Here is a 12,792-nt window from a genome sequence, read left to right as displayed (position 1 = left end):
TAACAATATGGCCGGTTAGCTCAGTTGGTTAGAGCGTCGTGCTAATAACGCGAAGGTCGCGGGTTCGATACCCGTACTGGCCACTAATTTTAAGGTGTAAGTAATGTTGAAATTATTGGTTGAAGTGACTGTCATATTCCCTCATCAAGTCTCGATTTAGATCTTCAACATCCCCCATACACCCATAGATCACTGGCCCTTCTAATAGCTATTTTGCTGATCATATTCCCATGGAGTATCAACATCAGATAAATAATCTTTAGAGGAGGTTCAGAGAAAGTCCCACTCCATATCCAAACATTTACTGTGAACCATTGTTTCGACACACACATTATGCGTGCCTATAGTGAGAATAAAATATGACTACTGATCTCCGTGCTGTCCAGTCAATAACGCAGTGGCATGTCCCTCAAAATAAAGAAAGAATGCGGGCATCGATTCCGCTGCATCTCGCATGCTAAGCGAACGCTCTACCATTTGGGATAATTGCCCTTCCAATACAACAGCTGAAATAGTTTCCAAAACGCATTTTATACCCAACGGTCATGCTACACCAAACGCGCGAAATCCACGTCCGTGGGACGAGCGCGTTACGGAGTTGATACGTTGTATTGTATTCAATGTTACCTGCTACACCAGCGTGATAGAGATTAGACTGCATAATATCCTTATTACCTTAATTCTGCCGATATGAGTAGGTTATTGAAAGCCCTCTTTGGGCAGTACGATTAACTTTTTTTTTCTCTGTATGAAATCACGTCTTTACCCATAAAATGTTTATTTTCGGGGGTGTAACTTGATTTGGTTCTTTTCTCAGTTCATGACATGTTTTCAATTTGGTGATGAATGTCACACGTGCTTAGAGAGAGACTTGCTGCAAATTTCGTGCTCTATATTACTACATTTACTTTGTTGGACAGACATGCTTGAAATGTTGTCTTCCTCTTTAAAGTGTTTTTAAATTAACACGTTAGGCCTTTGTTATAATAGGAGATGATGGGTTTACACCTGATGGAGGTAGCCTACATCAACAAGAGATGCATTGAGAAGTGTTCTGGTTTTCAGATACTACAATAAGTGGTATGAGTTTGCCCAAGTGTTCCTGTCCGTGGTTCTGAACGCCTTATTTCCTTGAGAGGTGTGTTATGGATGTGAGGTTTAAGACACAGTTATCCCGGTGTTATGACCGCATACAATGTCTGACGTATTTCTATGCAGTTTCTCAGATTACGGGTTGTCATGCTGGCTGAAGTAGGCTATAACATCACTGTACTTTAAAGATTTGTATTTCTAAGCAATTCTGCAGCCCTTTGCCCCTTTCTCATTTTCTGTAACTGTATTTACTTTTTTTTTTCTTCCAGTATGTTATTTTGAAGGCCTAGGCTTTTGAGAATGAAAGTTACATTTGAGGAAGTAGTGCATTTGTTGTTTTCGCCTGAAGTTGTTTCAGTGTTGTTTTATGTGGTTCTCAGCGTAAACTGAGGGCCAATAGATGTGTCCAATACACACATTTGAACATTTAAATCAATGCAAATGTTCCTGGGTACTCACTGTGTCACTGTTCACCAGTTGAGGTGGAATGCTGTCTTCTCTGCCCACTGGTGTTGACGAATAACAATCTGAGGTCTGACACATCTCAGGACTGATAGATTTTCACTGTAAATTGTGTCTGGTCAGTATTGTTTTAGTAGGGTAAGACATCAATTGTGAATTTCAATCGATCAAGCAACGTCTAAGCAGAAATATGTTCAGCTTTTCTCCAGTTTTGTTATGGAGTGAAACTTGTCAAACATGCCATAAACCTGCAGATAGTAACTTACTGAGACTAGTTTGGACATTTTGTCGGGGGTTCGTACAGATTATAGCCTGTTGATGTGATTGCTGCATATATGATTTATACAACTGGGTGTTTTGATACATAACCTACTTTAAGCTCATACGAACAGACTAGTTTTTTTTACATAACTAACAACGTGGTTTTAGAGAAGGTTAGCCCTACCATGAGAGATGTTTGGACATGTACTTTTAAAGAATGAGAGGAGGTGCGTATGTGTCCTCTCGTTTGCTTTCCCTCTTCATGGAACTAAAATCACAACTGAATGGACCATTATTGTTATGTACCTCCGTGAAGTCTCATGTTTTCAGTTAGATTTATTTATGATCATCATACTTCATGAACATTGCTCCAATAAGGATAGTAAGCTGAAATAGCTTGAGTCATATTTGTTGAAGAATTTGCTGCTTACTTTCAAAAAGATAACATGGGGGGTGAATAAGTTCCAAGTTTGTATCATGCATCGGTCTATTTTACAGATTTATAATCATGTAATACTTCAAGAGTACTCACAGTGTCGCTGTTGACCAGCTGAGGTAGAATATAGATACACTCACAGAACACTATATTAGGAACACCTGTCCATGGTGTGGGGAATGTTTTCTTGGCACACTTTGGGCCCGTTAATACCAATCAATCATCGCTTGAATGCCACAGCCTATTTGATTGTTGTTGCTGACCATGTGCATCCCTTCATGGCCACAATTTACCTGTCTTCTAATGTCTACTTCCAGCATGATAATGCAACATGTCACAAAGCGAAAGTCTCTAACTGGTTTCATGAACATGACAATGAGTTCAGTGTTCTTCAGTGGCCTTCCCAGTCACCGGTTCTGAATCCAATAGAACACCTTTAGGATGTGGTAGAACGGGAGATTCACAGCTTGAAAGTGCAGCTGAAGAATCTGCAAGAACTGTATGATGCAATCATGCCATCATGGACCAGAATCTCAGGAATGTTTCCAACATCTTGCGGAATCAATGGCACTAAGAATTGAGGCTGTTTTGAGAGCAAAGGGAGGCCCTACCCAGTATTAGTACAGTGTTCTTAATGAAGTGATCTGTGAGTGTATACCTCTGCACACTTCATTGTTGTATTCAAAGCTCGGTATTTGCCATTGTGCCAATTCCGTGGAAATGGTCAAACCACTGTTTTGTTTGTGACATGGTGAAGATTTACTCAGGATTTCTTTATTCATAGAGATTGTCACCAATAGGCCCATTTCTGATCGATTTCAATATACTGTGGATGTTCTGTTGTTTTCTAAAATGGGACACAAAGGATTCACGGTGACAGGCCTGGTCATCGGATTTTCTTTCTTCCTTCTTACGATGCATATGGAGACGTGAGCTATTCTATCCAGGAGGAGATTAAACGCGGATCTGTTTTTGGAAATATAGCCAAGGATCTCAGTCTGGAGGCGAGCAGACTGTCTAATCGTAAGGCTCGTAATTGATACTGAAGGCAACCTCAAACGTTATTGTAACATAAATCTGAGTACCGGGGAATTGATCATTGCGGAGAGGATTAACAGAGAAGGGCTTTGTGGCCAGAAGGCCTTGTGCGATTTAAAGCAGGAACTTGTGTTGGAGAATCATTTGGAGCGACAATGAATTAGTCTTCATGTTCAAGATATCAATGAGAACTCCCCGCAATTAAACTGATGAAAATATTAATGTATTTTCTCTCGACCATAAAACGGGTGAAATTAGAGTAATTGGGTCAATAGATTATGAGGAGGAGACGTCATATGAAATGCAGATCAGTGCTAAGGATGCTTTAGGGTTGGCGTCATACTCGACCGTGAGGATAGAAGTCACTGATATGAATGACAATCCACCTGAGATTTATCTCAAATCTCTGACCAACCCCATACCTGAGAACGCGTCACCTGGTACAGACGTGGGCATCATTAACGTGCACTCTGAGACTCTGAGAATAACTGACAGGTCCGCCGCTGCTTCTATTGACTTTGTTGAAGCATTTGACAAGCCTGGGCATTACTGTAAAGCTATTCACATTTCTGAAAGTCTCAAAGTAAGAGATTTTTCATGACAAACTTTTAAATTACAATTTTGACATTGCTGAGAAGTGAAGCTGCCCTCAGCTGCTCGCAAATATTCCACCAGGACGAGCCAACACACTTTCAGATCAAAACTTACTTTCAGATCAAGACATTATAGGCCTACACAATGCATCTAAATATGCATACACGTTTAACTTCATGTTAAACATGTAAACACCACTGATCTGAGTTCAATCTGAAGACTTGAAAACCTTGGCCTCTCTCAAAACAGAGAATGTCTGGAGAATGCGGGCATCGATCCCGCTACCTCTCGCATGCTAAGCGAGCGCTCTACCATTTGAGCTAATTCCCCTTTGAATCATTCCTATGCCTACGCCAGAGCTAAAGTGATCTCAAGAACGCAGAAGTACACCCGCTCTCGGTTTCCTAAACCAATGTTGATCTGTGATGACATGGCCGGTTAGCTCAGTTGGTTAGAGCGTCGTGCTAATAACGCGAAGGTCGCGGGTTCGATACCCGTACTGGCCAACTGATTTTAAGGTCCCCCTGCAGCAATGTTGAAATTTTCACTCTGTTAACTCCTTGGTTGAAGTGACTGTCATATTCCCTCATCAAGTCTCGATTTAGATCTTCAACATCAACCATACACAAGATGAAGACCTTCAACCTCGACCGTTAACCAAGAGATCCCTGGCCCTTTATAAAAATCTTTATGCATTCTCTACTTTTACCATAGTCCTTCTTTTGTCAGGATAAAAGGAGACGGTATAGCGCATGGCCGGTTAGCTCAGTTGGTTAGAGCGTCGTGCTAATAACGTGAAGGTCGCGGGTTCGATACCCGTACTGGCCAACCCTTTATAAGGGACCTATGCTCCTATTCATCTTGAAAAAAAAACTGCCTAAACTCCTTGCTCGAAGTAACTGTCCCATTCCATCATCAAGTCAAGATAGAGACCTTCAACCTCGACCGTTAATCTATAGATCCCTGGCCCTTCTGATGGCTATTTTGCTGATCATCTTCCCTTGCAATATCAACATCAGATAAATAATCTTTAGAGGAGGTTCAGAGAAAGTCACACTCCATATCCAAGCATATACTGTGAACAAATGTTTCGACACACGCATTACGCGTGGCTATAGTTTATGAGAATAGAATATGCCTACTGATCTCCGTGCTTTCCAGTCAATAACGCAGGTTGCACGTTAAGTAGGCCTCTCTCAAAATTAGGTTTAGGGTTAAAGGGTTATACGTAAAGTGATCTGTACAACGCATGTTAAGCCTTAACAGTCCTGAGACACCACGATCGTGGGACTAGCGTGTTACGGAGTCATCATATTCTATTCAACGTTAACATTATAGGCCTACACAATGCATATAAATATGCCTACACGTTTAACTCCACGTTACACATGTAAAAACCACTGATCTGAGTTTAATCTGAAGACTTGAAAACCTTGGCCTCCCTCAAAAGAAAAAAGGCTGGAGAATGCGGGCATCGATCCCGCTACTTCTCGCATGCTAAGCGAGCGCTCTACCATTTGAGCTAATTCCCCCCCGTGTAATTCCTTTTCCAACGCCAGTGCTAAATTGATCTCAAGAACGCATGGTACACACGCTCTCCGTTTCCTAAACTAATGTAAATCTATAACAATATGGCCGGTTAGCTCAGTTGGTTAGAGCGTCGTGCTAATAACGCGAAGGTCGCGGGTTCGGTACCCGTACTGGCCAACTGATTTTAAGGTCCCCCTGCTGCAATGTTAATACATTATATTCTATTCAATGTTACCTGCTCCACCAGCGCGATCATCTCAAATAGACACTCGACTGCGTAAAGTCCTTGTTACAAAGCCCGCTTTGGGCAGTTCGATTTACTTTTTTTTTGTTCTATAAGAAATCACGTCTTTACCCTTAAAATGCTTATTTTGGGGAGTGTAACTTGATTTGGTTTCCATTCTAATTTCATTTTGTTTTCAATTTGATGAATGTCTGACCTGCTGATGCAAATATCGTGTCCTATATTACCACAATATTTACTTTATTGGACAGATATGCTTGAAACGTTGTCATACGCACGGCTCAAAAGCCTTTTGGAATGAATACGGTTGGCCTATAACATGGGTTGTTGAGATCACTGTAGCATGATATAGGCCTACCTTTGTTATGATTAATAGTTGCACTCTCCTTGTGTAACAATCCTGTTCATCACGCTCTCCGTCCTGTTCGTGTGTCCTGAAAGGTCTCTCAGGAATAATATAAATTATTTCCCTTTAAATGTTTATTTATATTTGTATTCAACTATGCTTGTTAGTTTGGTTTCCATTTTGACGAGTCAATTACATGTATTGCTCTCCATAATGAATGTTGAGTTCATCTCACCATCTCACTCTCTATTGACTCATTGTTTCGCATGTAGGCTGTGTTTACGTTTGACAATGATCAATATGTGTATGCCTTTGTTAGTTGTGGATGGATTCATGCTGGAAGGTGATATATTCATGAGCGATTAAGTATTGTATGTAATTAATTTGCGAATGCCCCCTTCCCCTCGAACGAAGGGTCGCTGTCCATGATCTTGAAGCCTTCGCCGAGGCGGTTGTGGGGTCAACAAGTTATCTCTATCACGGTTTCCTGGCCACATTGAAGATGTTTTCGCTCCACACTTTTTCGGTGATCTGTTGTGTTGATACAAATGTAGCTGATTCAGTTTGAATATTTGTATTTTATGCCCTTGTCTGCCCTTGAGTCACTTACTGTTACTCTATATTCTGTATTTCCTGTGCGAGTGAGTCAATACATATAGCCTGGCCGATCTGAACATGTGTTTATTTTGAAGCAGTGTTTTTGGTCTGAAGTGGGTTGTAGGTTTTCTCTGGTTCTCTGATGTATCCAGTCATGCACGTTGAGAAACATATAATGTCATGAATACTCACGGTGTCGCTGTTCACCGGCTGAAATTTAATACACTCTTCTCCACCCACTTATTTGACGAATAGAATATTGAGGTCTTCATCTTTTGTTGTAGAACAGGAGGCGGTATATTAGACTTGCATTATTTTCCTTGTGTATTTTCTTGATCAAACAAAACCTTTTTCGGGGGAACATTTTCATACATCGATTTCATACAACGATAGGCCTCCTGTATAAGCATAACTGTATTCTAAGGATGTGGCACAAAGGATTCACGTTGCAAATATGCGGTTTTGGTGTCCTTGTTATGTTGCAGTACGTCTATGGAGACGTGAGCTATTCTTTCCCGGAGGAGATGAAACGCGGATCTGTGATTGGAAATATAGCCAAGGATCTCGGTGTGGAGGCGAGCAGACTGTCCGTTCTGTTATACCCTAAAGTCCTGTTACACCAGACGCGTGAAAACCACGTCCGTGAGACTAAAGTGTTACGGAGTTGATACATTATATTGTATTCAATGTTACCTGCTACACCAGTGTAGTCATCTCTAATAGACATTAGACTGAATAATGTCCATGTTACGTTCATTTTGCGGATATGAGTAGGCTATTGAAAGCCCTCTTTGGGCAGTATGATTTATTTATTTATTTATTTTATCAATAAGAAATCGCGTCTTTACCCGCAACATGTTTATTTTCGGGGGTGTAACTTGATTTGGTTTCCATTCTAAGTTCATAACATGTTTTCAATTTGGTGATGAATGTCACACCTGCTGAGACTTGATGCAAATATCGTGCTCTATATTACTACAACATTTACTTTGTTGGACAGATATGCTTGAAATATTGTCACACGCACGGCTCCAAAGTATGTTTAAATTATTGCGGCAGGCCTATACCTTTGTTATGATAGGGGATGATGGGTTTACACCTTATAGAGGTAGCGTACATGAACAAGAGATGCACTGAGAAGCGTTTGGATTTCAGATATTACAATCAGTGGTAAAAGTTTCCCTAAGTGTCGCTGTCCGTGGTTCTGAACGCCTTATTTCCAGGAGATTCGGTAGTTTATGGATGTGAGGTTTTAGACACAGTTATCCCGGTGTTGTGGCCGCATACAATGTCCGACGTTATTCTATGCTGTTTCTCAGATTACGGGTTGTCATGCTGACTGAAGTTATTACATCACTGTATTTTAAAGATGTGTATTTCTAAGCAAGTATGCAGATCTTTGCCCCTTTCTCGTTTTCTGTAACTTCATATAGGGGTTTTTTCCATCAGTATTCCATTACGTAGGCCTATGCTTTTGAGAATGAAAGTTACATTCGACGAAGTAGTGTATTTTTGTCTCAGGTGGTTTCAGTGTTGTTTTATGTGATTCTCTGCGTAAACTGGTAAACTGAGGGCCACTAGATGTGTCCAATACACACACGTGAACGCATGCATTTTTCCCCGGGTACTCACTGTGTCGCTGTTCACCAGCTGAGTTGAAATACCGTCTTCTCCACCCACCGGTGTTGACGAATAACAATCTGAGGTCTTATACCGGGCTGCAGAAAAGGGGGAGACGGACTCATTAGCGGTAGCATTAGCTGTAGCATTGTGTTGAGTATTATCCGATCAGATAAACAATATCAAAACATTACATTGATAATAGCATATCCTATCAAGTATAGGCCTTTACATTATCATCGCGTGATGACGATGGGACACAAAGGATTCGGACTGCAACGATGTGGCTTGGCTTTCTTTCTTCTTGCGCTGCACTCCGTCTATGGAGACGTGAGCTATTCTTTTCCGGAGGAGATGAAACGCGGTTCAGTGATTGGAAATATAGCCAAGGATCTCGGGCTGGAGGCGAGCAAACTGTCCGCTCGTAAGGCTCGGATTGATATCGAAGGGAACAGCAACCGTTATTGTGACATTAACTTCAGTACCGGGGATTTGGTTGTGGCTGAACGGATTGACAGAGAGGGGCTTTGTGGCGAAAAGGCTGCATGCGTTTTAAAACAAGAACTTGTGTTGGAGAATCCTTTAGAGCTACACCGTATTAGTCTTCATGTTCAAGATATAAATGACAACTCCCCCGAGTTTAACGACGATATGACAAATATAGAAATAAGTGAATCGGCAGTTAAGGGTGCTAGTTTCTTATTGGAAGAGGCCCATGACGCGGACATAGGACAAAACTCTGTTCAGAGCTATACTATTCAAAGGAATGATAATTTCGTATTGAATGTTGATGATAGTAATACTGTTCAGCTTGTCCTAGAGAAAGAGCTCGATCGTGAACAAAAGCAGGACATGACATTATTGCTCACAGCAATGGATGGTGGCACTCCGCAGAGGTCAGGTACTGTAGTCATACACGTCACTGTACTGGATGCTAACGATAATGCTCCAGTGTTTAGCCAGGCCGTCTATAAAGCCAGTCTGCCTGAAAACACTCCTGCAGACACTGTAGTGGTTAGAGTGAGTGCTACGGATGCAGATGAGGGGGTGAATGGAGAGGTAACGTATGACTTTGGTCATGTTTCAGAAGATGTGAGGAAAATATTTACAATCGACCATAAATCCGGGGAAATTAGAGTTGTTGGCACAATCGACTTTGAAGCAGTTTCATCATATGAACTGCGTATCAAAGCGAAAGATGGTTTACGGTTAGCCTCATATGCCAAAGTAATTATAGAAATAACTGATATAAATGACAACCCTCCTGTGATTAATCTAAAATCTTTGACAAACCCCATACCCGAGAACGCGTCACCTGGTACAGAGGTGGGCATCATTAACGTGCAGGATAGAGACTCTGAGAATAACCGACAGGTCCGCTGCTCCATTCAGCAAAACGTTCCGTTTAAGCTCGTGCCATCCATCAAAAACTACTATTCTCTGGTGACCACGGGCGAACTGGACCGAGAACAAGTGTCTGATTACAACATTACAATCACTGCCACCGACGAGGGCTCTCCGCCTCTGTCCTCCTTTAAAACTGTTCAGTTATCTGTAGCTGACGTCAACGACAACCCACCTGTGTTTGAGGAACAGTCCTATAGTGCCCACGCGACTGAAAATAACAAACCTGGCTCCTCCTTGTGCTCCGTTACTGCTCGAGACCCTGACTGGCGACAAAACGGTACCGTGATATATTCTCTATTACCGGATGAGGTTAACGGTGCCCCGGTGTCCTCGTATTTATCAGTTAACGGAGACACGGGGGTGATCCACGCTGTCAGGTCGTTTGATTATGAAAAGTTCAGGAGTTTTAAAGTCCACGTCATGGCCAGAGACAACGGTTCTCCTCCTCTCAGCAGCAACGTGACCGTTAGTGTCTTCATAACGGATGTGAATGACAACTCTCCTCAGATACTATACCCCGCCCCGGACGGGAACTCCTTCATGACCGAGCTGGTCCCCAAAGTTGCCCACGGGGGCTCTCTGGTTTCCAAGGTGATAGCGGTGGACGCGGACTCCGGTCAGAACGCCTGGCTGTCCTATCATATAGTCAAATCCACTGATTCGGGACTTTTCACAATTGGTCTCCACAGCGGAGAGATCAGGACACAACGGGACATTTCTGAATCTGACACCATGAAACAGAACCTTATTGTGTCAGTGAAAGATAACGGACAGCCCTCTCTCTCTGCGACCTGTGCCATGTATTTACTTATTTCTGACAACTTGGCTGAAATGCCAGAACTGAAAGATGTGTCATATGATGAGAGCAACTCCAAACTGACCTCTTATCTGATCATCGCGCTGGTGTCCGTCTCTACCTTTTTCCTAACGTTCATTATTGTCATCCTGGCCGTGATGTTTTGCCGCAGGAGAAAGCCCAGACTGTTGTTTGACGGAGCGGTCGCCATCCCCAGCGCGTATCTCCCTCCCAACTACGCAGAGGTGGATGGTACGGGAACCCTCCGCAGCACTTACAATTATGACGCGTACCTGACGACGGGTTCGAGAACGAGTGACTTCAAGTTCGTCAGTTCGTACAATGACAACACTCTGCTCAATGAACAGACTCTGAGAAAAACTCCTGCAGACTTTGCTGAAGAACTTGACGATTCCGAGGGGTCCCCAGAGGTAGGCATTACTGTAAAGCTCTTCAAATTTCGGAAAGTCGCAAAGTGTCACGATAAGATATTTTTTATGACAAATCTTTCAATTACAATTTTGACATTGCTGAGAAGTGAAGCTGCCCTCAGCTGCTCGCAAATATTCCACCTGGACGAGCCTACACACTTTCAGATCAAAACGTTTATTAAAATTGTAGGCCTACAACAATGCATATACGAATAACATCACCACATAGTTTGTACACATTTGAAAGGGTATCTGCGTAATGTGTTGGATTTATAAAGAACCTACACGTTTAGCACTGTGCCATAATAAAGCTAGGACTCTCTCAAAACAAGAACCAATAGTCTGATAGCTCATTTCGTTAGAGCGTTTACAACGCGAAGGTCGCGGGTTCGATACCCGTACAGGCCACTAATATTAAGAGTCCCATGCTCCCCTGCAGCTATCTTGAACAAACCAATACGTGATCTCCTGTGTTAAAGTAACTGTCCTATTCCCTCATCAAGTCTTGATGTGGACCTTCAACATACTCCTTACACCTATAGACCCCCAGACCTTCTGATGGCTATTTTGCTGATCATATTCCCATGGAGTATCAACATCAGACTTACAAAGAATCTTTAGAGGACGTTCAGAGAAACTCCCACTCTATATCCAAGCATTTACTGTAAACCGTTGTTTCGACACAGACAGTATGCGTGGCTATAGTTTATGACAATCGAATATGTCTAAAGATCTCTGAGTTGTCCAGTCAATAACGCAGTAGCTTGTTCAGTAGGCCATGCCCAAAATAACGAATGGAGAATGCGAGCATCGATCCCGCTACATCTCGCATGCTAAGCGAGCGCTCATTTGAGCTAATTCCCCCTTCAACAACAATAGCTACATTGATTTCAACAACGCATGTTATACCCAACAGTCCTGTTACACCAGACGCGTGAAAACCACGTCCGTGAGACTAAAGTGTTACGGAGTTGATACATTATATTGTATTCAATGTTACCTGCTACACGAGCGCGATCATCTCTAATAGACATTCGACTGAATAATGTCCATGTTACGTTCATTTTGCGGATATGAGTAGGCTATTGAAAGCCCTCTTTGGGCAGTATGATTTACTTTTTTATTTATTTTCTCAATAAGAAATCGCGTCTTTACGCGTAACATGTTTATTTTGGGGGGTGTAACTTGATTTGGTTTCCATTCAAAGTTCATAACATGTTTTCAATTTGGTGATGAATGTCACACCTGCTGAGACTTGATGCAAATATCGTGCTCTATATTACTACAACATTTACTTTGTTGGACAGATATGCTTGAAATATTGTCACACGCACGGCTCCAAAGTATGTTTAAATTAATGCGGCAGGCCTATACCTTTGTTATGATAGGGGATGATGGGTTTACACCTTATAGAGGTAGCGTACATGAACAAGAGATGCACTGAAAAGCGTTTGGATTTCAGATATTACAATCAGTGGTAAATGTTTCCCTAAGTGTTGCTGTCCGTGGTTCTGAGCGCCTTATTTCCAGGAGATTCGGTAGTTTATGGATGTGAGGTTTTAGACAGTTATCCCGGTGTTGTGGCCGCATACAATGTCCGACGTTATTCTATGCAGTTTCTCAGTTTACGGGTTGTCATGCTGACTGAAGTTATTACATCACTGTATTTTAAAGAAGTGTATTTCTAAGCAAGTATGCAGATCTTTGCCCCTTTCTCGTTTTCTGTAACTTCATATAGTTTTTTTTTCATCAGAATTCCATTACGTAGGCCTAGGCTTTTGAGAATAAAAGTTACATTTGACGTAATAGTGTATTTTTGTCTCAGGTGGTTTCAGTGTTGTTTTATGTGATTCTCTGCGTAAACGGGTGAACTGAGGGCCACTAGATGTGTCCAATACACACACGTGAACGCATGCTTTTTTTCCTGGGTACTCACTG

The 12,792-nt window shown here is 42.0% G+C and overlaps 1 protein-coding gene across 1 annotated transcript; it reads left to right on the top strand.

The window, feature by feature from the left end:
* Positions 1–8,472: 8,472 nt before the first annotated feature.
* On the top strand, positions 8,473–11,363 carry LOC310816080 (protocadherin gamma-A11-like; the record flags this gene model as incomplete). Its single annotated transcript, XM_083686088.1, has 2 exons — positions 8,473–10,866; positions 11,358–11,363. 2 exons carry the CDS (start codon positions 8,473–8,475, stop codon positions 11,361–11,363), a joined length of 2,400 nt encoding a protein of 799 aa, XP_083542214.1.
* Between the last annotated feature and the right edge of the window lie 1,429 nt (positions 11,364–12,792).

Source organism: Argentina silus (genome assembly GCF_951799395.1).
Source record: "Argentina silus genome assembly, chromosome: 15".
Classification (NCBI taxonomy): domain Eukaryota; kingdom Metazoa; phylum Chordata; class Actinopteri; order Argentiniformes; family Argentinidae; genus Argentina; species Argentina silus.
This window is presented reverse-complemented; position numbering and strand designations above follow the sequence as displayed.